Source organism: Microcebus murinus, chromosome 7 (genome assembly GCF_040939455.1).
Source record: "Microcebus murinus isolate Inina chromosome 7, M.murinus_Inina_mat1.0, whole genome shotgun sequence".
NCBI classification, from domain to species: Eukaryota; Metazoa; Chordata; class Mammalia; order Primates; family Cheirogaleidae; genus Microcebus; species Microcebus murinus.
The window spans coordinates 41,297,783-41,325,621 of record NC_134110.1 but is presented as its reverse complement, the minus strand read 5'-3'; the positions used below and the strand labels follow the sequence as shown (position 1 = coordinate 41,325,621).

Genomic DNA, 27,839 nt, shown 5'->3' with positions numbered 1-27,839 from the left:
GAAAGAAACTATGCTAAAGGGATAGGAATAGTTTAGACTAGATATGAAAACAATAGTGGAATTTATTTATTTTTCTCTTAGGAAAATATTCTTTATTTTAGGAAACATTTATTTCCTGTATTAGAAATGCAGGCATTGAAGTTTTCTCAGCTCCACACACTCCAATGTCTTTGAAGAGGTGAGAGTAAGAAAAAGTAGATAGACCTTTAATCCTTGATAGGAAAGTATATGTTGAATGTCATCTGGGAAACTTCTCTATGACTGTCATTTGCCAGTGTAGAAACTAAGCTGAAAGTCCGTTTGGTGTTCAAAGATCTCCTTAGTCATGTAGTTACGATATTCCATTTGATAAATATTATGTGACTTATCATTTCAAAGCCTGTTGGAAGAATTTTTGAAATCACTAATCAATAGGTTTAATTTCTACTGAACATTTATTTGTGGATTGCTCATGAGTGTAAGCTGCCTCTTAAGAGCATAATGTCTACATTAGGAGCTCATGATGCTTGTGGTGAATGGAGCAAAAACCCAGTTCTCTATGTATATGCAAAGGTATGCTTAAATAGGTCTCTTTGACAAGCTCTTGGAAATAGCTCATTATAAGCTGCAGAGAAGGAGAGAGAAAGGAAACATTGGAAGAAGGGTAAAACAAAAGGAAGAAGACTGTAGTCTTTTCTCCTGGTTATTCTTTTTCAAAGTGCCTATTGTACTCTGTGGACATTTGTCTTAGTCCATTTGGGCTGGTATAACAAAATACCATAAACTGGGTACCTTAGAAACAGCAGACATTTATTTCTTATAATTCTGGAGTCTGTGAATTCCAAGATCAAGGTGCTAGCATGTTCAGTTTCTGGTGAGGGCCTGCTTTCTGGTTCATATATGGAACCTTCAGGCTGTGTCCTCACAAGATGAAAGGAACAAACAAGCTCCCAAGGGCCTCTTTTATAAGGACACTAATCCCACTCATGAGTGCTCCCCTTCATGCCTTAATCCCCTTCCAGAGGCCCCATGTCTTAATAGCATCATCTGGGGGGTTTGAATTTCAACATACGAATTTCAGGGGTTGCACAAACACTCAGACTGTAGATATAGTTTCATACTTTCAACCCTTGTTTTCCCTGTTACTTTGGCCTGCCTGTTGGACATACCTAAGATATGTGGTAATAAACAAAGAGCATATTTGCAGTGCCCAGTGTGTCTCACGCTGTATGAGGTGCTTTGTATACACTTACATGTATTCTCACCACAACCAGGAATGTAGGTAATAGAGCATTTTTATGCGGATAAGGAAGCTAAGGGTGACAGTTACATGAATTGCACAGAGTTACACACCTAGTAACAAATCCAGAGGATATTGTTCATTGTTCTCTTATTTGACCTCTCTGCTATTGATAACTACCTCCTTCCTGAATGTTACGTTGCCTTGACTTCATGACAACACACATCTATTTCTTCTTCTAGCTCTGGTCACTCCTCCATAGTCTGTTTGGTTGATCCTACTTCATCTCTTCACCTGTTAAGGCTTAGTATTCCTCCCCACTCTTTGACTCTCTTCTCATGCTACACACTCCTGCTGAGAAATAGGATCTGTCCTTGGAACTTAAGTTACTGTCTTTATGCTTCTGAGTCCCCCATATTTGTTTCCATTCGAGATTTCTCATCTGAGAACTACACACATGAACTCAATGATATATTGGACATTTTCTACTTCAGTGTGCTATAGCCACCTTACATTCAACATCCCAGCGTGGGGTTTTCCCCTTGATTTTCTCCTGAAATTATATAACTTAGTAAATGGCAATATCATCCACCTGGTTTCTCACATCAGAAATCTGGTTGTTGTCCTTATTCCTCCTAGCTCTTCATATCTGACATTTCATCTCCCAATTTTACTGATTCTCAAATTAATTCACCTACTTCCATTCCCCTTTTCACAATCGTCTATCTCTTTAGGCACATTTGCTACATGAAACTATTGTGTTTCATATTTAGTAGCCCACAAGATCTTTCTAAAGTAAAAATTTGATTATTTTGCCTTTTCTTTCCATAACTTTACCTGCTTCAGTTATTCCTCATTACTCTCAGGATTGACTTCAAACTTCTTTACATGGTATATACTTCGGCTTACCTCTCTAGTCTAATTTTTTACTATTCTTTTATGCTAATTCTTGGAATGTTCTCTTGTCTTTAGCTGTAGCACATGCTATCTACTGGGACTGTGCTGTTCTTTCACTTTTAAACAGCTCTTTCTTCTCCTTCACAAACTGAGTTTAGCTCCTTTCTAACAGCCCTCCCTGACATCATCCCATCTCTGGTTGCCAAGTGGATTACGCTCATGTGCTCCCCTAACCTTAGGCACTTAATCATTTTTCATAGCATTTGTAGCTGTAACCCAGTTTTCTCTACAACCATGTCTCAGATTCACAACTGTCTTCTTTTCATTTCCACTTCATTTCATTCCTATAGACATTGCACATTTAACCATCCAAAACTAAACTCTTGATTGTTTTTCTCTAAAACCAGCTGTTCCTTTAGACTTACCTATCTCAGAAAATGGCAGCTGTCCTATTCCATTTAATCAGACTAAAAGCCAGAGTTGTCCTTAGTTCCTTAATTGTTTCACAGCCCATAGCCAGTCCATCAATACACCTTATTACTTCTTCCTTCAGAATGTATTTAGAAATAGACTACTTCTCACTGTTTCTACCACTCTCATCTTAATCTATGCCCTCTCATCACTTTTGGCCTAGATGGCTGCAAGGGCCTATTGACTGGTCTCCTGCTTCTGCTCCTCCTCTTCTGAAATCTGGTCTTATCATAACAGCTAGAAGGATCCTAAAAGAAATCAGATCTTCTCACTTTGCTCAAAACCTTCCCATCACTCTCACAGTAAAGGCTAACAGTCTGTATCATTTGTCCCACTTCACACTCTGCCATTACTTCTGACCTCATCTCTGACCACTACCACTGCCCCTCATTTTTTTTCTCTGACTATAACTCTGTGAGCTCACTCCCTTATTTTCTTCAGGTCTTGATTCAGATGTCATCTTTTCAGTGAAGGTTTCCTCGACTGTCAATCATAGAAGAGCTCACCTGTTTCCATCCTGTTTAATTGATCTCCAGAGCACTTAACTACATGTGTCTAATTATGTATGTTCTTATTATTTCTCTAATCAACTAGAATGCAAATGCCGTAAGGGCAGGGACTTGGTCTCTTGTATTTATTGCTGTATTCCCAGCATCTAGAGCCATGAGTGGCACCTAGTAGGCTCTCATCAAATAGCTGGTGAAGTCTAGGATAGTAGTTATGTCGTGGACTTAGTGGTTTAACAGACCTGCCAATGCAGTGATTTACAGCTCCAACACTGGGCTCTTTGGCCACTCCTTAGCCTCAGTTTCCTAATCTGTAATAGAGAATAGATTAGATCTTACCTCTTTTGTTGTTTGTTTTGGAGATATTAAATAAAATAATCCATATGAAGTGCTTAGCTCGTTACCTTGTAATAAGTAATTAATTGAGGGCAGCTGCTGCTACTGATACTGCTGTTAAAATTCTTGTTAAACTGCGAAAACTTACCAAATTGTTTAAAATTACTTCTTGTCTATCTCCGCCACCAGATTTTACATTTGTCTACATCTTAAACTTGATATAATAATAATGATGATGATGATGATAATGTGACCATAAGAATACCAGTAATTATAATGGCAGCATTTATCATTTGAGTGCTTACTGAGTGGCAGGAAGTATTCTCTAAGTCAGCGCCTTCCAGTGGAACTTCTTACAGTGATGGAAATGTTCTATGTCTGTACTATCCAGAATGGTAATCACTAGCTATGTATAGGTTTTGAGCACTTGAAATGTGGCAGTGTGACTGAGAAACTCAGTTTTTAATTTTATTTAATTAATGTAGATTAAAATGATCACATGTGAATAGTAGCTACTGTATTGGATTTTAAAAGTTTAAATTCTGTACATACATTAATTCCTTTAATGCTTATGACAACCCTTGAGTTAAGTGGGATTATAGATAAAGAAACTGATTTTCTGAGAGGTTAAGTAACTTGTCCAAGATTACATAGCTAGTTCAAGGTAAAACTGGGATTTAATAGTTAAATCCCCAGGTTATCTAGTTCCTAGTGCCAGAGTCTGTGCTGGCACCTTCTATGCGTCACCTCCCTCATGTCATTCTCAAGAATTAAAGTCCCACAGCCAAAGGGTGAGGCAACATGGCTGTATTCTTGTTGCCAGGAAGGCTGAAAAGGAGAATTTTTGGTTCTTACCCAGTGAAGTATCACTCCTAAGGTGAGAAATTCCCCAAACTTAGGAAAGGTGTTCAAAAAATTCTAGACAGGTGAATTTGGCTGCTCAGCCTCTGTACACACTTTTCTTCCAGGCTTATTTATAAAAACAGTGACAGCAACAAAATGCTCCCTTCTGACATGTTGTAGCTATCTTTTATAAAAGTGGAAAATGTGCTCTCATCCCTAAAAGGGAAAATAATACAGTATCTTATCAGTTACTGTGTCCAAGTCCAGGATATCTGGGCTGAGCTTATTCCTTTTGTTAATATTCCCTTATGGTATTTTGTATGTAGTGAACTACCAACTTATTTTTGTAAAATATTAGGAGAAAAAGAGAAGAAGAAATTAGTTAAAAACATAAATATGTATATATCAAACAACAGTAACTGTGAGTAGATAACCTCAATTTTAGCGTTTGTTACTGATCCTGAACCCAAAGTTAGTATTTTTAAGTCCTTTTCGCCGATATCCATTCCATGTTCTTTTTACTCTCAGCCAACTCTCAGTTGTTTGTAGGTTTTTGTTTGACTGCAACACTTACGTTTTCATTTCTGGGGGATCTGAGTCCTTGGTGGTCCTACCCACATGGAGTTGTTTCTGTGTTCTATTGTCTTTTATTGCTGGATTTGACAAAACCAAGAGATGTTCCAAGTTCCAGACACATACCTCTCTTTTCTCACTCTGTAGCAACAATCTCCTTTACCCTTGATACTCAGGATTCATTACCCCAACCAATTCTGCAACCTCCCTTCTGGTCTGTCTGTTCAGTATCATAAGGAGCTCAGAATTGCTAGGTTGCAGTTTAATCTTCCATATTAGTTGGAGGCTTTGTTGAGTCCCTTGGTGAAATCATTCTTTGCCTGGGTGCTGAGACTGTTAAACCAGCAGAACCAGAGTTGCAGTGATGGGGAAAAAATTGCAAGTTGGTCATTAGGTGTGTTGAGGGGGAGGAGAAGATATGTCACCAATTCTGCATGCATCCCTTGGTTCCTGGGCCATGGGAGAAACAATGCCATATTATTCAATGGTTCTGAGTATACTGTGGGACACCACCTTATCTAACCTCATGAGGTAGCACTGGAACTGCATCTTCAGTAGACCATTCCAGCACTCTGAAAGATCATCTTCTGGATGATGGTATACATGGTAAGAACAGTAGTAGATCTTGTTATCATCAACTTATTGTTTTACTCTTTTATTGGGGACTCTGGGGTGAGATACCATGGTGATGAAAAAGGCATTTAATCATTTAGTGGAGGGCAGAGGCACAGGGGACAGGAAGGGCAATTTCAAATTCAGAGTAAGTGTCTTTTTATATAAGAACTGACAAATGGACCACTAAAGATTAGGATATGCGTCTGCAATCATGTATGCTTTCATAAAATTATAATGGAGTATACAAGTTCATTGGGAATTGTTACTTGGAGGCACTTGCAAAGCAAAATATTTAAGTTGAAAGGGTGTTTGAATGAGTTGCAACTGGCTGTTACTGACTCACTATAACCTTGGGCAAGACGCTTAACTACTGTGAGCTGCTTGTTCCTCAGATCTGTGAAATTGGGATAATGATACTTTTGTGTATATAAGGTTTTCAGCCACTCAGACAGAAGGTGCTGTGCAAGCGCAAAGTGTTTGTTAATAACAACAATAATAAGCCTCACCTCACATTGACCTTAGTATGACCTGTGTTTAGATTGAGGTCTGTTAAAAAGAGTGCCTGTGAAATGGTGTCCTCAATATTTATGTTGTCATATGTTCTCCCAGCATCTGATATCATTTCCTTCACAGCACTTTTCATAGTTTGCAATAGTCTATTTGTTTGAATGTTTGGTTAGTACTTGCTCCCCCACTAGATCCAAACCCCCCCTAGAACAAGAGGGACCAAGTTAGTCTTATTTACTGTTGACTTGCCAATGCTTAGCATAGTTCCTATGTATAGTAGATATTTAGTAAATATTTATTGAATGGATGAATAAATAATGTGTGTTTCTGTGAATTCTGCCAAAACAAAACAAAATGAAACAAAAAGAAAAAATCCAGAGAGGTAAAGTCAGTTTGTTTTCTTCTCCCCTAATATGAAATCCTAATGCTATATTCTGTGTTAATAAGTGATTCTGGTTGGTCATAACCTTATAGCAGGCACAGTGCCATGAGAAATTTATTGGAGTAATTTTCAACAGCATAAATGTTCAGTAACAGATGCACATAGATGGCAGGTTGCCTCAGTCAGCTGCCATCTGTTGGACAACTGTCTATTCTAATAGGACTGGCCCATTAGGACTAGACCATAACAGTCACATATGTTTAAGCTTATTCATTTTCAGAATTTTTCTGAAAGGCTTGAAGAAGGAAAGGTGTTGCCATGCCTGCTTGGCTGCTGCTCAGTACTGGTGTATTACTACAACAATTTGGCAAACCATGAAGCCCACTTGATGTGTCATAATGCCCAACAAGGAAGTGTTTTGTCAAAAGTCAAACCTATGCTAAATAATGGTACTAGGAAACGCACTCAACTACAGACAGTTTGGTCCACCTGAGTTCAGTGTAGGTTATGCCTTGACAACAGAAACTGGCATAAGATGAAGGAGTATAATCCATGCTGGTCATCATTAGTGTGTGTGAACTTTTTTTTTTTTTTTTTTTTAATAAAGAGGACAAAGGCAATATAGCAAACTCTGTAGAAAATAGTGTGTGTCTCCATGTGTACATGCAATTAGGTTATGCCCAGTAAAAGCATGGTGATTCTCAGTCTGGATCTTCCTTTTAATAAAAACTTTACCAAGCTTTTTTGCTATATAAAGGTGGAGACAGTGTTGGCAGGTGGAGGTAGGGTATATAAATTTACCCTGTATATGACCAGTTCAGTTGGTAGTCTGTCACAAGCATGGGCCAACTTCCCTAAATGTCTCAGTGCTTCACGCAAGGCCTGGCACCCAATTGGGGCTCAGTAAATATTTGTTGAATGAATATTATAGGACCAGTTGTGGCAATTCCCTCTGTATGTCTAGTATGAAAGCAGGTCCCGTAACCTTAGGTCAAGCTGACTATGAATTAGAAGTTGGAATACTTAGTGTACTAAGCAGAACACAAGGCAAATTGCTTATCACTGGTATGTGCCAGTAATAAACTTCTAAAGGCTATGCCATTCCCACATGTAATCATTGGTATATATAATATTACTTTGAGAGCTAAACATCTAACAATGGCTATTTTGGAGAGAGTAAATTTATCTGCGTCTTGGTTCAGTTATAGGAATGACCAATTTTATACTAGATTCTCACATGATTCAAAAAGTGTGTGAATGACTCAGTTCATTAATATCCTTAGCTCCTGTGATCTCCCCTCCCAGTGAAATGATGGCTATAAGGCAGTAGTGATAATTGGAGAAGGAGGAGATCTTGACTTTACCCCGTGGCAATAAAATGACACACTTTGAGTAATTACATATGCACACAGTATTGTTTGAAAGAAAATGAGGTATGTATATTATCATTATATAAATATATTTAATATTTATGTTAAAGCATGGTGAAAGTAATATGTAGCTTCAGCATGGGTGAGGGCTGAGTTCTGCCTTTTGTTTCTACCGTTATCTTTTTTCCTAAAACAATAAGCCTCTGCTTAGAGCCACTGGAGGCCTAATGGGGTTGTTAATAGTCAGCTCATTGATTGCCTTCTCCTTGCTGACATTAGAGAAATGCTGTAGTCACTGGGCTGTTGGGTTCTAATTAAATGTGGCTACATAGTCACAAGTGATTTTGAGCTAAAACTGAACAATTTGTGAAGAGTCTATAGAACTTCTGGGGATTTGAGTGTTTCTTCCTGTTACTGCTGCATCTTTTTGAAACAATTCATAAACAAAAATTTGGATATTTGGAGTCAGCCTCAGTGCATATCTCTGGACTTGCTGGGGTCACCAGTGGGTCCACCATGTCTGATGGACACTTTTCAATCCTCATTTAGCTTGACCTCTGTGAGGTGTTTGACAAATCTTGAAATTCCTTCCTAGACTTTTTGGATACTTTCTTTTGATTGTCTTAACTCTTGTACTTTTTCAACTCTTCTAGCTGCCTCTTATACATGGTATTCTCCAGCGTTCTGTCTTGGTCCATTTTTTGTTTCTATTAATATTTATTCAGTCTCCTTGGTGATCCCATTCATTTCCATGGTTTCCATTAAAATCCATACACTGATTCCTCCTTGTGGGTGTTTTCATGTCAGTCTTGCTGAGCTGCAGACATATCTAGCCACCCTGGAGATAGATATAATGATAATAACAATAATGCTAGTAACAACAATCCTAAGTTGCTGGTTATTGAACGTTCTCTGTGTCAGAAAGGCGAATGCTTTGTTGCCTCATTTCATTTATTAACCTTACATCAACACTATACATTGTTTTAAAAAGCCAGAAAATGTGTCATAAAAATCTAGATTTCTAACTTTAAAAACTTGGGTTTGCTTTCTTACCTGGCAGGGGTCATCTGAAGCTGAGTAGCAGCTTTCTTCTTACCTGGGACTTTTGCCATCTACTTTAACACAGTTCTCACACTTCCTGTTGTCCTGCACTTACTGTAGGTTTCCTCATATCCTTGCTTCTCTAGCCCTGTAGGCATTCATGACACCTGGTGAAGACTGTTGTCTTGCTTTCCCAGCTGGTCACAGTCTTCTCTGGTTTTTGCCCTATACTTGAATGGTCTTCTCAAATGAAATCTGTTACTTGTTTGCTATTAGTGTTTTTTATTTATGTTTCCTTATAGGCACCTTTTTTCTCAGTCCATAAACATTAAAGTCTCTATGCTGAAGTTGGAAAGAAAAGAATAAGATTTTTTGATAAATCTACTATATGCCAAAGTTAAACACAAGGATGATTTAGTCATATCTTTACAGCACTGGATGTTTCTGACTCTTAAGAGATGAGAGAAATCCAAGGTCCAGAAGGACTGGCTAATGATCCACCATCCAGACCAGATCTGTCTTGATCCCGAGGTCCATGTTTTTTCTTCTCCCTCATATCAGCTTCACTTCAAGCTGTTGTTATCCTCCATGCAAATAAACCAGTGTCTTTAGTTCTCTCTTCCCCATGATCTGCTTCTAATCTCCTGTTCTTCCTTTGCCACCAAACTTCATTTGTTCACACAGAGCTCTTTTAATCCCTTTTCTCATCTCAACACAGTATAATTTGCCCTTCCTGTGTTTCACTTGTTAATCCACGTCATCTGAGCACCGACTGTGCAACAGGCAGCGTGCCAGGCACCAGAGAAATAAACCTTGCCTGAGAGAAGCTTCACAGCTCAGTAGTTCCAGTGCAGTGTGGGAAGTGCCTCATAATTAAATCCAGTGATCCTTTTTTAACTCTTTTCTTACTTGAGCTCTCTTGCATCCTTTTCCCAAAGGACAAGCACTTCTTTTATGGAAATTTTCCCTTTCCTTTATTCTGTAGCATGCCTCATTCTTGGTTTTCTTCTTTACTTCCGTAGAATTTCCTTTGTGTCTCTGTTTTTTTTCTTCCCATGCTCTCATTTTAAAATTCTTTTCAGCTGCTTACTAGATAGCTCCACTTAGATATCATACAGATTCAGTGATGCCCACTGCTTTCCTCAAGAAAGTGGCATTTAACTAGTTGTCCACATCAAATACCTCAGAAGCATCATCAATCCCTCGTCTTCCTCTCACAATGAGATTCAGCAATTCTGCTTCAAAAATAGCACCTTAGCCTGACCAAGTTGCCAGCCCCTCTGCCATCAGTTAACAGATGGCAGAAGCTTCCGTCTCCCTCCCTGTCTGCTGTGCATCCCCCAGGCGTTAACTGTAATAATCATTTAAAAAAAAATTATGGTATTATTACTTTACTCCTTACAGTCTTATAGTGTCTTTTTCTCTACTGTCTGTCAGGTCAGGTCTCAGTCGCATAGCCTGGCTCCCAGAGCCATTCACTGTCTGCCCCCAGTCGACCTTTCTGGGCTTCTCTTCTTTTAGTTACAGTGCTTAGGACAGAGAGGGCACTCAGTGAATACTGAAAGGGTAAGTAGGTAGTGCAGAAAATCTGATCTTTTCTCTCCCAAGGGCAGTATTACATTTTCATTATGTAAGCATTGTACCTGCTGTTTACTTCTCAGTAGCTGGTCTCATTTCTAAAAATTATAATGATGTAAAGATTAATAACCTATAGCTGTTTGAAAATTCTGATTTTCATTAACCCAGTGTATTAGCTGAATTGTATTTCTCCAGAATTTATGTGTTGAACCCCTACTCCCCAGTACCTCAGAATGGGACTGTATTTGGAGATAGGTAATTAATGAGTTCATTAAGTGGGCCTTAATATGACTGATGTCCTTATAAGAGGAAATTTAGACACAGACCCTAGCAGAGGGAAGACCATGTGATGACACAGGGGAAGATTGCCATGTATAAGCCAAGGAGAAAGGCCTCAGAAGGAACCAACCCTGCTGATGCCTTGATCTTGGACTTCTTGTTTCTAGAACTGCAGGAAAATAAATTACTGTTGCTTAAGCCGCCAAGTCTGTGGTGTTTTGTTATGGTAGCCCTAGTAAAGTAATATACCTAGTGTCTTTTAATTTACTGAGGTTTTAAAAAAGTCTTGTATCTAGGGACTTTATCCCATCTTAAATTTCTTTGAGGTATTAGAAATTTGTCCTAGGAAAAGAGGACCATCTTTATCTTTTTCATACTAGATAACATGCATGATCAGCTACTTGAAGAATTTTTCTGCCTTCCCTTTTATCCATTTCTTTTAAAAATATAAACAAAGTAAGAAACCATTGAAAATCATGCTCATTTACTTTATTGATTTAAAGAGATAGTTCAATATTTTTTACGCTCTCATTTTGATAGCTAGAATACAGTAAGTTCTCTTTGCAGTGAATAACCATGCCAACTGTGGCATCACACTTTCAGAGAAGATACTTGCAGCAGTGGATTTTGTGCTTTACAGCAATTTTCTGGAGGTTCTGACTGCGGGAAAAAATACATTGAATCACTAAATTTGGTTTATTCTGTTTTTCCTAATCATATTTCAGGTAGTCATGTTATCAGACTTCAAAATGCCTATCCCTTCCATCCTTCTTCCTTACTCCCTACTCAGTCTTCAGTTCAACTCTTCAGCAGTGGTTATAGTTGAACTAAGAAAATTAAGTATGTTGACTGCATTAGAGACTTTACTGGAAAAGAACATTTGAATTTTACTTATCATCTGCTCAGATTGGATATTTTCCGATTATTCCAGATTAAATAATAATTTTAGACTGATCAAAGATCTGTAGAAGGCTCATATGAATACTTTCTATAATGTTATCATTAACTTCTTAGGTAGATACGAGTTCATTTTATTTTATAAATCCAGAAAGAGAGCCTATAATCCATTTCTAAGAACCAGCAATTTATTTTCTAGGTCTAGTCTGAACTCTTCATGCTACAATTTTGAACCTGTTCGATCTTGTTCTATACTGTAGAGGTTAGATGATAGCTAGTCACCATATGTAATAGTGCTTATTCTTAAGACATAAGGAATTATTAAATTGCCTTTCTCCCTTCTCTTTTCCAAGTTGAGTTTCAGTGGTCCTTAAGGCTTGTGTATCTTATTTCAAATTTTTAATTACATATAACACTTGTCATTAAAGCCTCTCTGTGTTTTTCATGATTCTCTTTAATGGTGAATCCAGCACTGGTTGAGTATCGTCAATACAAGGAGAAAAGTCACTTCCTACACTCTGTACTATAAATATAAATTTTAGACATTTTAGTTTCATGCTTATTTCTCATTTTCAGTTTAGCAAATCAAAATGCATAGCAATTAAGGAAAAGAAAACTATATAATTTTTCTCCAGGACAAAAGTTAAAGCAGATAACTTGCAGATATTCTTTTGACTTCATATGCATTGATATTCAGATTCTGAGAAAATCTGAGAAAATACTCAGATTCAGAAAAAATATATCCCACTGACTAGAACCAAAACCAATAATTTTTTATATCTAACTTGTGGTCTTAGCATTGCCTCTAATTAATTGGATGGTAGAAGATAAGTCATTTTACTTCTTTTCATATCATTTTATTTATTTGTGAAACTGGGGAAGAAGGAACTCAAGATTAAGTGAACTCTAACTTGTCTTCCAGCCCAGAAATTGTATTATATATTGTACTACTACTAATAACAGCTGATAAATTGTGGCTTTTGGTGGGTAAGTACATTTGGAGCTAATGAGATTAATTTATTTGGAACACATGTATTGAGCACATATACTACCTACTATGTGCTGGGCACTGGCAGTACAGTGATAAATTAGAGATCTTTTAAAGCATTTACATTTTATTAGAGGAAAGACATATAAAATAAGAGCAATTGTATATTATGGGGGCTGTGGAAGAAGTCTGTCAAAGATGTTTCCAGGCACAGTGGAGAGTTTGGTGAGTTTTACTTGGCAGCAGGAGCATCAGGAAAGGGCCAGTGGTGAAAGGGACCGATTATGAAGGCCTGACAGAGCAGTGGCAGTGAAGTAGTGAGGCAACAGCTTGATTGTAGTGGCTAAAGCTGGAGGTTGAGGAAGTGGAAACAGTGGCTCCTTTTTCCCAAGGAGGTGGAATATTAACAGAAAATAACTGAGGGGAGGAGGCAAGGATTATAAGAGGTTGTTTTAAAATTTGGAAGTGAAGAGCCAATGTAAAGATTTTGGGGCAAAGAGACTATAGAGATGGAAAGTTCGTCTGAATGGAGATGAAGAGAATGCAATTAAGGACAAATCGAAGAACAGGGTTGAGGATGGACAGAGGGGGGTAGATGGATAAATATGTGATAGCACAAATAGCAAAATGTTAATAATTGTGGCATATGGGAAGTAGATGAATGGGCATTCACAGTAAAATTCCTTCAACTTTTCTGCATGTTGAACATTTTGTAATACTGAGAAATAATTTTATAATGTTGGGGGAGAACATAGTTTGAGAGTTTAGCTTTGAACAGAACAAGGGGGCACTAATTCCTTGTAGCAAGAAATTATGGGAGGTCAAGGTTAGAGCTTCAGCTTCATTTTTAAGTAAGTGTCACCCTCGCCTTCTGGAGCGGAGGGCCAGAACAATAGGAGCGTTGAGTATGAAAGATGGAATAACCATGGTAGCAAGTGGGAGAGGTGACCTAGCAGACGTGGGTAAGGGAAAAAGTGGTGATGGTCAGTTTCTGGTGAAATTGCCATGTTTGCATTTTCCCCTGGTACTCACAGGAGACAGTAAGTTAGTAGGATCATAGAAGGGTCAATACCTTAAGAAAGCTAAAAAGTAGGATGAGTGGATGGGATGAGTGATTCCCTTTAATGTTCACCAGCAGTCTGTTCTGGAACAAGCCCCAGCCTCTCTGGTTCTCTGTTCAGGGAATAGTGTTTTCTACCTTGTTATCTTTTTCTTTGAATTATACGAGATAAAAACAATGGTTCAAAACTTATTATTGATATTTAACTAAGGTAATTTTGTTGTCTTCCTTAGGTAAAAGAAGAACGTCCAGAAAAAATACCAGATTTAAAATTATTAGTGGAGAAGAAATTTTTGGCTTTACAGAACAAGAATTCTGATTCAGACTTTCAAAATAATGAAAAATTTGTACAGTTTAAACAACAGCTGAAAGATCTGAAGAAGCAATGTAAGTCAACACGCTTTGGTTTGGTTTGGCTTTTTGAAATTAGAGAATTGAATTGATGAGTAATCCCAGAAAACTGATTTTATAAGAAATTTGCTTGTCTGCTTCGCTTGATCCTCTTTCTAAGTTGCTTTTTATTGTTGTTGCAATTCTGTATTTGCCTAACTTTTGGTTCAAATCAGCCTGTCCTTTTCTGAAAGCCAACAGTTTCCACAAAGTGCTAAGAAAATTCCCCAGCAGCTAGAAAAAGTTACACATATTGTTCCACTGCTCGGGAGGGGAATTAGGAAAACAAAATAAAACTGAAAACTATTTTATGAAAATAACAATGGTATTCTTCAAATTTTAAACTGCTGTGCCAGGCTTTAAAATCCATACTTTGATTCTAGTTTTGCTGCTTTGGAGTAGAATTAGCTGTGTTTTCTCAGAAGACTACATTTTCTTCTCAAATATGAACCAAAACCTTCTTGATTCAATTTTTCTTTGTGGTAGTATAAATTCTATGTGATTTTTAAATTTGTTGCCTTCTTAATAAGTTATTACATTCAGATTTTTAATGAACATAATTTTGGTTTAAAAATGAGAATGGGGAAAATAATTTATTTTATAAAAAATTTTTTGAATACATTGTTTGCCAGAAATAAGGTTATCTTTTCTACACGATAAAATATGTATGCCTGTTTTTCCATGTGCAATTCCAATAGCAATTTTATGTAAATTTATTTTTTTCACATTAGCATCTATTTAGTTCTGTAGTCTTTGTGTTTTTTTATTCCTGAAAGAATTCGATAGTGAAGCAAATAACTTTTTCTAATTTTAGTCTCCTATCATCTTCATTCACATACACATGGAGCAGAAATGTTATATATGAGATATAAATTTACTTCATGTGCTTGTATATATATACTTAGTGTAGGAATTCATATTTTGAAATAGTCTTTCATATATAAGCATTTTCTTTAAATTGATGCTGAGATCTCAAAAAATGACTGAGGAAGCTGCTTCACTTTTGTCTGCTTTACAAATGTTTCACAATTTGAAATGTTTTGCAATCATGATGAGACTTTTGCTTTTACTGTAGATTTCAATGGTAAGCATTTTTTCATATTTTAAGTCTATTTTTCTTCACTGAACATCACAACTACCAACATCTTTTTAATATACCCTGCACTATTCCCCTAAGTGGGTAATAATCTCCCAAACGGATAATAATTTGCTAGTGGCTTTCTGATCTTAAAGACGCTAGTGAATTTCAGTTTTGGTGTTGGTCAAAATAGCCAAATATATTTTACTAGTTGGAGCCAGTACTCACAAATTATGGTAGACTTAGCATTCAATCATAATTTCTGATTTTAAAGGTATTTTACAATACAGATTGAAGGAAAAACACCTAAAAATATAAATTTTTTCCTTTTTGGTTATTTTTTATAAAGTTATTATTTCATAAGAGAAATGATAAAGACTTTTAGAATCATATACTTACGGGTAAACAGTTTTTAAGGAGAACATATAATTCAACAGGATGATAAATGGTGGACTCATGTTTATTGTTTCCTTAATTCTAAAAAAAAGAAAAGAACGAAAAGTTTCCCTAGGCCAGCAGTACACATCATTAGGAAAGACAGTTTAACCTTATGACAAAGTAAATTTATGTTGAAAGAAATGCTTCCTTACATAAGGTTTCCCTGCATATTGTAACACCGGAATTAAAATAACTTTCCCCTTTTTCCCTTTTAATTCCTCTAAAATAATCTTTTGAAAAGTTCTTAAATCTCAAATGCCTGAACAAGCAAATATTAATACTTTTTAAAAATGCTCTGTAAGATGTGTATACCTTACTTGCAAAATGTAATTTTTAGTGCAGTGTTCTTAGCACTGTCAGTTAAACTTGCACCATGTCTAGTGGATTGTATTTCTTTAAGATATAATCCTGCTGTGAAGGTCCTAATTAGGACTGGGCTCCCACAATATTTGTGTAGCCAGGTCAAAGGTACACTATGATTTATAAATGAGCCAATGAATCTCTTTTGAGATGTGTTCTGGAGGTAAGGAATTGGAATAATAATTTTTTGTTTTTAAAGATTGGAAAATAGAAGCCAGGGAGAGATACTTGCTTCTAGTTACCTATTTTGGCAAAATAAAAGCTGAAATGTTTTTATGGTCTGCATATATCTAAAGGGTTTTTTCATGAAAATAACCACCATAGTTTCACTAACTTTATTATGCAAGAACATAAATGCTTTGTATTAAATTTTTTCAAATTAGGATCTAATCAGAGAATTGCCAAGAAGCTCTTGGGTGGTAAGAGGTCAAGATAGAGATTGGAATAAGGTGGTCTGTCAGGTGGTTCTTACTCTGCTGAGGTAATTTAACCTAGTTATAGCTCAGCAATGCCTTCTCAAACTTTTAGTCTCGTGCACTTGTTACATCCATAAAGTTTACTAAGAGCTCCTGGAGAGCTTTTATTTGCTTGGACTATATCTATTGGCATTTATCATACTACAATAGAAATGAAAACTGAGCAATATCAAATATTAATCTATTGAAAAATAAAACCTATTACAAATTAGTATAAACAGCATTTGATATGAACTATCACTATGTATTTTCTAAACATAAAGTAAAATTTTTGAGAAAAGTGGCATTGTTTTACACTTTTGCAAATCTCTTCAATTTGTGGCTTAATAGAAGGCAGCTAGATCCTTATACTGGCTTCTGCATTTGGTCTATTTGGTTGAAGTATGTAAAGCAAATCTGGTCTCATACATTGGTAATTGTACTTGCTGAAAGGATCTTGCAGACCACCAGACTTCTCACTTTGGGAACCCCAGATCTAGGCCAGGGGTCGCTGAACTCCAGCCCATAGGCCAAATCCAACCTGCCTCCTGATTTTCTATGGCCATCAGGCCAAGAATGGTTTTTATATTTTTTAATTGTTAGGGAAAGAAATCAAAAGAGGAATAATGTTTTGTGACATGTGAAAATTACATGAAAATCCAATTTTAGTGTCTATAAATACTTTGATTGAAACACAGCCACATTTCATTTCTGTGGGTGCTTCCACACTGTCCCGGCAGAGTTGAGTAGGTGTATCGCAGATCATTTGGCATGCAAAACTTACTGTATTTACTGTCTGCCTCTTTACAGAAAAAGTTTACTGACCCCTTAAACTATATTCAGAAATAAGAACAGAGTTTTTTAAACTTTAGATTTTCCCCTAAATACTATCCATTTTATTGCCAGTCAATTGATAGAGTCTCTCTGGAGCAGTATGTTCAGAAAGATTCTGAAACTAGGTTCAGGCCCAGCAGGAAAGAGTGTGCTGAAAAATTACAGTGGGAAAGGAGAGGATAGTACAGATGCCTAGTATTTACCATCCTCAGAATACAGAGAAGACTAGCGATTGGGGAGGTATATGTGAGTTTTGAAACTTGGAAGGAGAGAGATGAAGAAGAGACAAAGATAATGCCAAGAGGGAAAATGTTTGGCTTTGCCTAGAAATATGTTAAGTGCATTTAGACTGGGCAAAATGTTGACCAGCCTGACTTCATCCTGATCCCCTTCAACCTCCAAATCTCTTACTTTGTCATAACATATTACTGTGTATTGCTGACCTGCAGTGAACTAAAGCCCAAGACCCTGTAAGACAGGACTAATTTCTTATTCATTCCTATGTTATTTTTGTTCCTCATGTATTAAGAGCTCAGTTAATATTTATAGAACAGAATTATTCAACTAAGGAGAGAAACTGCCTAGAAAAAGAAAGTCAGAATCTAGTTAAGGCAGTCTGATGATTAAAGTTCTTTTCTCTTTAATAATATATCATCAGTAAAGAAGAAGATAAGTAGAGAGAGAAAATTAGCATTTATAGGAATTTCGATTTAAAGTAATCACAAAAGGTTAAAAATTTATATTGTCTTTGAAAATCCCTTAAATTGCTCAAAAAGTCAATATACATAATTTTGTGTATCTAACCTTTTACAGTGTGTTGATAAAAATGTATAGCATATATAGTAATATGCAGTTTTTAATATCATAGAGTATGGCTCACTTTAAATGTGACTGCATAGAACATTTAAGTTAATTTATCAAAACTTAAGTTTGCTGGCTCTTTTATAGATGGTTTTATCATTTCTGTAGTTCTCAGTTGGTCTTCCTTTTTTCTTTGATGAAGTTGATGAAGCCACCACCATTCACTTGCTTAATGACCATTAATTATTGGGAAATGCTAAAAGTCATGAATTTCACAACTAAGATTGACTTTTTCAGGCTGAATTGCATCCCTGGCCTGTAGGCTTATTCTCATTGAGTGAAATTTCTGCCCTTTACAAATTTTTTATTCTTTGTGTATTTGCCTCTCTCTGCTTTCATCCTCTGAGTCAGTTCTTCCCAACTCTCTTTTCTGTGTGTCTCTTTCCTCCCCTCTGGTTTCTTTTTATCTCCCACCCTATATAATTTCTCTTTCCATAAATCTTACATCAATGCAACTGAATGGTATCATTCCCATCTTAATGATGAAACAGCCTCTGAGGTGTAAAGTGACCTGCCCAAGGTTACATAGCTAGTAACCAGTGGAACCAGAAGACAAAGATGCCAGGGAGAAAGAGAGAACATCAGAGACAGGTGTAGCTCTTATCTATCTTCTGCTTCATAAAGTTGTTACTGCCCAGGAATATTTATATTATAAAGCATATTTGGAATACCAAATAATTAAGGGGAAAAAAAGAAAAAAGATTAATCCAAATTAAAAGATTGGGCTGGGTGCAGTGGCTCATGCCTATAATCCCAGCACTTCGGGAGGCCCAGGCAGAAGGAGCACTTGAGGCTAGGAGTTCAAGACCATCCTGGGCAACATAGTGAGACCTCATCTCTATAAAAAATTAAAAATTAGCCAGGCGTGGTGATGTGCATTTGTAGTCCTAGCCACTTGGGATGCTGAGTTGGGAGGATTGCTTGAGCCCAGGAGTTCGCGGTTACGGTGAGTTATGATTGAACCATTGCTCTCCAACCTGGGTGACTGAACAAGACTTTGTCTCTAAAAAATATAAATAAATAAAATTAAAGGATTGATTCTGTAGTAGTAGAGTTTTAATCAGGTCATTAAGCTATCAGGGGAGCTATTTTGTGGTGAGAAATTAACTTTTCTACATGTCCTTTATGTTGAGCAATAAAGACACTTATCTGTCCTACATTCATGTTAGGTTTGCCCTATTCTTACTGTTGGAAAATAGTTATAATAAAAGCTGTAGTCAGGCTTTGTATAATGCCTAGTACATATGGTACTTAATGGGTACTTGTTGAATTAATGAATTGCCATGGGCATTGAGTTCCTACCTATGCATGGGATATGGTACTTGCACACTTTACTTACATTATTTCTTTCTCACAACTCTACAAGATGGCTGGATCCATTTTATAGATTAGAAAATAGGCAAAGAGAGATAGTATAACTTTCTTAAAATCTTAAGTGTTGAAATTCATATCTAGGTTTGGGTGACACCAAAGTTTATATTCTTTCCCCCTTGCCACACCAACTCTTGAAAACACTTCCATGTGTTTTTCTTTCTCTCAATTCAAGCATTTTGTTCATTTCTTGAAAAATTGACTTGTCTTAGAACTCTTGAGTGGTGAATCAGCTGTTTAGATCTCCCAGATCATAGAACTGCATTGGTGTACTCTGATGGCACTGAGGAAGTCTACTTCATCTAGCTGACAGAGAGTCTCTCTTTTGGTCACTTGCATTTAGAGGTCAGGGAGTAGGAATGACACCAGACATTAGATAGCAGTCCTTTTCTATATTCCATGGTTTTAGCAATACATTCAGAATATAGTGCTCAAGAATGATGTTTCTAATGTGAATAATTGCTATGTTATGGCAGAGAGGAGTAGGATATTTATGGCATCACAAGTTTAGAACAAATTCTGTGAAATTTATTTCAGGCATTAACAACAATAATCTCTCTTGCACATACATCATCTTGTTTAATCTTTACAACATCCACATGAAGGAAAGGAGTGCATGAAAAATGCAGGTTCTGTTTTTAGCAGACTGAACACCATATAATAGGAATCTTGGAGGTGACATATTTACCCAGTGTCTCACAGTCAGGAGGCCACAAGGATAGCAAATATGTTCACGAGGAAGGGAGAAGTTTTAGAATGAGAGATGACTATAATTAAAGTTAGTAAAGAAAGGTTCAGTTATCAAGGGACAAATGAGTCAGCAGCAAGTTTAAACACAAACTGTGAACTATGGGTGTTTCTCTCATTGTGACTTATTTTGAGAGAGTATGATGCCATCCATACTGAGAAAGCAGCCTGAATCAAGAACAGGAAGACTAAATCATAAGTGTCCTGGAAACAATGTACATTATGTTTAATAATTATCTTGTTACATTATAATTCCTGAAGTTGGATTGATTTAAGCTGTATATTTGTTAGATATAATGGGAGTGTCAGGCAATGTTATTAAATATTTCTAGGTGTTTCTACTTTATGTTTTAAAGACATATATATGTTTCTTTTTTGGAAAAAGACTTTAAATTAAATTTGGGCAGCTTAGTGTGTGGTGTTACTGTGTGCATAGCAAGTGGACATAGTTTAATCATTCTGAAATTTTAAAGTAAAAAAAATGTGTTGAAGTTAATATTATTTGGCTTTGTAAAGCAGCTGTAATTAATATTATTATATGTATAAGGCAGCAATTATATAGCTTGTGCATATTGAAATTCAGAGCCACTGATATGAAAATATATCAGTAGTGAATAATATTTGAAATCAAGTGAAGTAATATAATTTTACACATTCGGATAATACTAATGCCTTCTATGTTTAGTTTTAAGATATTAGGAGCATTAATGTGGTACAACAACATGGGAGTCAAAGGAACTGATTTAGACACTAAAATCGAATATTCCGTGTGATTGCAACTAGATTAAATATGTATTTGTAAAGTAGACTTCCTCAAAATTAAAACCTTCAACTCATCAAAAGACAAAGAAACCATTAAGAAAATTAATAGGTAAGCTACAGACCAGGACAAAATATTCACAAAACATATATCTGCCAAAGGATATGGTGTATATAAAGAAGTAAAACTAATAGTAAAAAGATACACACTTCAATTTAAACATTAGCATAGGTATCAACAGATATTTCACAAAGGAAGATATACAAACAGCTAATAAGCATATAAAAAGGTACTTAAAAAAACCTCACATTCATAGATGAGTAGTAGCATTATGCTTCTACCCCAGCCTTCCTCTACTGTCATATTTTTAAAAATACATGTGTATTTATCCTTTACTAACTTCCTATAATGAGTCTGTATAGTTTTATAATTAAAAAAAAATCCCACAATTTCCTCAGAAAGAGCTACTAGCTGGGAGTGACAAACATGTTTGGGAGCATATTTTCTTAGCAAAGAAATAATACCATGACAGTGGATAAGTAAAAAAGAAAAGGGAAAAAAAAGAAAAGAAATAAGTGTAAGGCAAAACAAAAAGCATATTTTCTCTTCCAAGACTTAAAAGAATTAGGAGAGGAAAGGTACATGGATGCTTTATCCCTGTCCCTAGTCTTATCCTGTATGCCCTTTCATCTCTGCCTATCACTGAGTCAGTCATATAGTGAGAAGCAGCCTAATTCTTCATTTGTTACTTTCTTTTAACTCTCGTTATCCTCATCAACTGTGTGTTGTTACAGGTTTATTTGCTGGAGCCTACTTACTTTGCCCATGAAATATCAGAAAATGTTAATGATTCTTCTAGAGAAAAGTTGCCCCTTTTTATATGTTAAAGAAGAGGAGCAATGTTTGCAGATTGCATGTGTACATACCTATCATTTATAAGGGATATTTTATTTTACAAAACAGTCTCCCATGTTATCTCATTTAATCCTCACAGCAACTTAATGTGGTAGGTAGATATTATTAGTCCTATTTACAGATGAAGTTCTGCAAGATAAGTATCCTGCACAGTTCTATCATCCACCAAAATTCTCTTATAGCTACTTTGTAGTTGACACCTTCCTCCATTCCCAGCCCCTGGCAGCTACTGTTGTTTTGTTGTTTTTTTTTCTCCATAGTTTTGACTTTTCCAGAATGTTGTACAGCTTCTTTCACTTACTAGAGTGCATTTGAGATTCATCTATGGTGTTGCTAGTATCAACAGTTTGTTGCATTTTATTGCTGAGTAGTAGTCCATCACATGGATGTACCATAGTGTGTTTATCCATTCACCAGTTGAAGGGCATTTCAGTTGTTTCCAGCATGTGGGCATTGTGAATAAAGCTGCTATAAGCATTAATGTACAGGTTTTTATGTGGATATAAGTTACTTTCTCTTGAATAAATATCCAGGCATGGGATTGCTGGCTTATATGGTAAGTACATGATGTTTAACTTGGAAGAAACTGACAAACTGTTTTTCAGTGTTCAGTGTGTGAGAGTTCTAGTTGCTGTGTACCCTCACTAACACATGGTTTATTTTTGGTTTTGTTTTTAATTTTAGCCATTCTAATAAGTAAGTAGTGGTTTCTCACTGTGATTTTAATTTACATTTTTCTAACCTTTTTTATATTTAAATTGTTCATATAACGTTGTTTCTCTATTTATGTGCCTTCTACATGTATTCTTTAATTCATTCCAGAAATATTGTAGATGGTCTGCACTAGTGGTTCTCAGAGTGGTTTCCACACCAGCAGCATCAGCATCACCTGGGAACTTATTAAAAATGCAGATTTTTCAGGTTCTACTCCATACCTAATGAATCTGAAACTCTGGGGATAGGGCTGAATTTTAAGCTGTCTAGGTGATTCTCCTGCAGGCCAAAGTTTGAGAACAACTGTTCTACAGTAGAGGTGCTCATCAATCACTAGGCATAAGTATCAACTGTGAACATTTAAAAAGAAAAACAAAAAAATCAGAGCTCAATACCCACCCCAGGGATTCAGATTTACTTGGTGTCTGGTAGTCCAGGAGGCATTTTTTTTTAAGTTCCCCGGGTAATGTTATCATACAATCAGAGTTGAAAATAACTAATCTACTAAAAGTTGCTTAGCTAGACAGTCTAAAGCTGTGGTCCCTAACCTGCAGGCCACAGACTGGTTCCTGTCCGTGGCCTGTTAGGGACCCAGTTGCAGAGCTGCATGCCTGCGCCCGTGTCCACACCCCCACCCTCGTCCATGAAAAAATTGTCTTCTATGAAACCAGTCCCTGGTGCCAAAAACATTGGGGACCACTGCTCTAAAGAATACAAGTCTGACACCAATTCCATAGCTCATGCAGCTTTTCATCTAAAAGGGAGGATGCATACGTACATGTCTTAGCATAGTTATAAGCACATATAAGTTACTCAGTAATTACCTAATGAATGAAATTGTAATTGGTGTCCCGGGTTTGAATATAAACTAAGTTTCTTCTTCTATATCTTAGAGCTTCATTTTTATATTCCATGTTGTCCTTAACATTCATTCATTCAACAAGTGTTTACTGAGTATGCTGGAAACACAGCAGTGAACAAAACATACAAGTCTCTGCTCACAGAGCTTACATTCTGGTCTATGACACCTAGTTGGTATTTTGGTCGAAATATGGTACATTTCTTTGTAGCTCTAAAACAAAGATACCTATTCATACACATTATTGATAGTCTTCATAATGATCACATTTGTGTATTTTATGTTCAAGTGCTTTCAGAGTTACTTGCCTTGTATTTGTTAAAATTTATGTTAGTCATTAAATCCTTTTTTTCTGGATAATTTAAACTCATTTATTTAATCACCTACATATGTTGATAACAGTGTTAAGGATAGAGACTGTTCAAGCCATGGAAAGATACTGGAATTTGAAATAAAAAAATATAAGTTCAGATTATGGCCCAACTAAGTAATAGTTTGTGTTTTTTTAATCAAATCAATGAAATTTTACTTTTCTGTACAGGATAGATAATAAAATAGTAATGTTAACTAGCCCACAAAGTTGTATTAAGGATTAAATCAGATATTGTATGTGGAAAATGGTTTATGAACTGTAGTATACTCCTCAAATATTAGTTACCTGATCTTTTTTAGCTTGTTAAAGGCATTTACTTTAATAATTTTCATTTATACATATATTTAAAATGTATAAGAATAAACATTTTTTAAGTTATCACCAATTGGCATGAAATCTTAAGTGCAGGGAAACAAACTCAGTCTTTTAGTCATTTTGTTAAAATGTTAAGAGATTTTAATGAAGGATAAAATATTGCTACACCATCAAGTAGTTGAGGAATGTTCTGTAATTGGCAAGGGTGTGAACAAAAAGAAGTTGATAAGCTAACAAATCATTTTTCAGTACAACATTGGTTTTGGCAACCTTTTCTTGATAGGGAGGCAGAGGCTCAAGTGAGAGAAATGGCTATATTCACATAATGAACTGCCCTATACTTTGATGAAAACATTCATTATAAGCAAATATAGTGAAGCTGTAGCTATCACCATGTGCTGTATGGTCCTTATTATGTTAGGGTTTCTTTTATAGATGTACATTAGATTTAACTTAAAAAAATTGACTCAGCCTCCCAAAGCATAAGAATTACAGGTGTGAGCCAGCACACCTGGCCTAGTTGCAAGAACTTTTAATTTCTTCCTCCAGTTGTCAACCTTAATAATATCCATCTTTCCTGTTATGTAGTAGCATTGATTGTTTCCCCCACACAAAGTATTAAGTTGACCATACTTCTTATATTTGATAGTATCAGAGAGTCAAGAAAATATAGTAGTAGCTTATTTAGGTATATTTTCCTTCTTTTGGAGCACAGTGGTTTTTATTTTACATTCTCCAAAAGCAAGCAATTACTACTACAAAGAGATGGATAAGAATTATCAGCCAGCTAATAAAATATACTGTCTAATCCCATTCCTAGAAATCTCTACTGGTTCCTCTCCATTTCTTTCTGCTCCCACTGTTACGGTTGCTCTATTTCTAATCTTACCCTCAGCCTCCTATGTGCGTCTAGCTCCAGATTTGACTCCTGCCAGTTTCTCCTTGAGCAATTGATCATTCTACTATATACATCTGGTCATGCTTGTCCACATGAAACTGGCAGGAGTCAAGTAGGGAGTGGCCTTTTAGCAGCTCCCCTCAGCCCTTCTGTAATAGAGGCCCTTCTGGCACCTATTTTCGCTTTGTTATCATTCCTCTCTAGCCCTTTGATCCAGACACTTAAATTCCTGGGAAGTAGTGTGTTCTCTTTTACCTTTAGACTTTCACTCTTGCTGATCTCTTCATGGACTGTCTACCCCTTCTTTCTCTTCTCTTGGTTAAGGCAAGCCCATTCTTCTGCCTTGACACAGAAATCACTGACCTCAGGAAATCTTCCCCAAGGTAGAGTAAATGTACATCTAAAATGTGAGACCTTTAAAGAAGTTTTTATCTGGAGAGGAATATCTAATAAACAAAGATTAGGAAATTTATCATTTAAGATTGTTTGGCAGGAAGATGAATTTGAGGCATATTTTATGGTAGCTTTGAAATATGCTAATTATTTTGTTTCCATAGTTTGGTAAGTGGAACTCAAAACTGAAATATCCAATTTATAATCTAACATTTGACATGCATTATCCTGTCTTTTAACCATATGTGTACAGCAATCTGTATCCACTGTTTTTGGTGATGGTGCATCCCAGCAGACACACTGACTGAAATATATTGACTTTCTCATCTTGACTGACTCATTTGACTCAAATAGCAAGTTCCTCCATGATCCCGGTTCAAAATATAGCAAGTGTATTATTACGTTTTCAGAATACCAAGCTTTGAGAAGCAGTGAGCTCTTCTTTGTCTTTGCTATTATGGCCATTGGCCTGGTAATCACATGGGCTGGAGACTGGAGGTCAGAATAGGGGAAGAAGGCAGTTGAGAGAAAAGTGTTAGAATTATAGGTTATAAATACCAATACTAGTTAATATAATACATGAACTATATCTGAGAATCAAGCTTAAACTTTCATAATACAATGATAATTTAAGATAATTATAATCAGCTGAGTATTAAAGGTACAGATTGTGTGCCACGACTTTCTAATGTATTTTTCTGATAAGTATACCTTTGGGAATCAGTTCTAATATGATAGTCCAAAACATAAATGCTTTATGTATAAGGCTATTTCTCTGTGATATTCAATAGGAAACAGGAAACAATCAAGAGCTTTGTGAAAATTATCTACAAAGTGAAATGTTTAAAAAATGTTTTTCCACATAATATTAAATTTTAAAACAGTTGAAATATTTATATATATTGTGGTCCACCATTACTGGATACGGAAATGCTTTTTCTTATTTTTATAAACAGAAATAGAAAACAAGGCACAGGACATGAGGGACAGCAAATAATCCAGTTAGATCAGACTATATGTATATGGGAGAAAAGAATACAAGGATTAGTTGGGACTGATTTATGGAGTTACTTGTTGCCTTGAATAGGGCAGGTTAATTAATAAGTAATGGGAAGTGTTAAAGTTTTTCACTAGCTAAGCCGTGTAAGTGAAACATTAAGAGGTGAGATCTGGCCGTGGTATATAGAATAAAGTAGGTATGGGAAGAGATCTTGTTACAGTGGTCCAGTGAAGTGCTAATGATATCTTGAACCACCATGGCCTAATTGGAAAGGAGAGAATGAATGCAGGGAGTGTTATGAAGGTAGAAATCTGTAGGATTGTCAACTCTTTTAAAATAGTAAGAGACAAAGGAGCATAAGGAGTTGAAGATGGCTGTGAGGTTTGTAGTTTGGGGAACTGAGAAAATGGTGATACCATTAAAAAGTAGTTGGTTGTCTCATAGAAAAGCTGGTCTTTAGGTGGGAAGGTGACTTTAATTTCATATGTATTGAATTTAAGGTGTTAGATATGGGTATTAATATAAATCTTCAACAAATGGTTAGAAATGAAATGAAAAAAAGTGTTGGTATAAGACCATGGCTAATGAGAGGGGTATAAAGGCTCTTCACCTGCACCCAGGTGATAGTTGAAGCTCTGGGAGTGGATGACCTGTGCAAGGGAGTGCACAGAGTGCCAAGATCTCTCAAGCAGAGGAAGAAGAGGAAGACCCAGCAAGAAATACTCTTGTGGCTAGGAGGGAGGACCAAGGGCCTTATGGGCCAAAAATAGTAAAGGGAGAAAGAGTTTGTTGTCTAAGTATCATTTTCTTTTTTAGTTGAATTTCCTATTATAGGATGCACAAATTTCTGAGTCCTAAACAAAATTATTCATAATTTTCATATTTCAAAAGTCAAAAGCTAAATTCCATAACCTAAGAAGATTATGGGGGCAGGGGAGGTAGAATTAGCCATAGTTTTTTTACTTTCTTTGTTACTCCTCTACTGGTAGTTGGTTAAAAGTTTACTTCATGGCTTCTTTTTCCCCCTCCAGAAATTGGTATTTAAAGCAGTGAAGAGTAAAGGTCACACCTGACTTTCCCAATCCAATTTCATAAGCAAGAAACACGTATAGTTTTTAAAAAATTCACATGATATGTAAAGTAAGGAGATAGAGATGAGGTGTACTCATTTGTTAAATAATAGGTTTTTGCAAAATCAGTTAATCCAAAAGCCAGCAGTTGCTTTTTATTTAGAAATTATGCTTTAATCATAATTCAGATTTTGAAATTTTAAGTTCATTTAAAAATAAATATTAAACATATAGGAATGATTTTGCAATGGTTATAGTTCAAAACTGTTGTGGAATAGAAATTAGTATTGTCACACGATGTAAGCATTAGTTTTAAATTCAGTGGTGTTGGGTTTCCAGCTTTTCCAACTGAGAAAACAGTTTTCAGTTTTTCTTGTGGAATAAACCACGCCAAAAGTTAGGTGCTTTAAATAACCATTTATTTGGCTCATGATTTTGTAAACTGG

The 27,839-nt window shown here is 36.0% G+C and overlaps 1 protein-coding gene across 2 annotated transcripts in view; it reads left to right on the top strand.

Annotated features, from left to right (window-relative positions):
* NSMCE2 (NSE2 SUMO ligase component of SMC5/6 complex) overlaps positions 1-27,839 on the top strand; it is a 211,004-nt gene that overhangs the window by 59,313 nt on the left and 123,852 nt on the right. For both annotated transcript variants that reach the window (XM_076005031.1, XM_076005032.1), the window contains exon 4: positions 13,796-13,949. In XM_076005031.1, the coding sequence (XP_075861146.1) occupies positions 13,796-13,949 (154 nt within the window). The remainder of the gene's footprint in view (positions 1-13,795; positions 13,950-27,839) is intronic.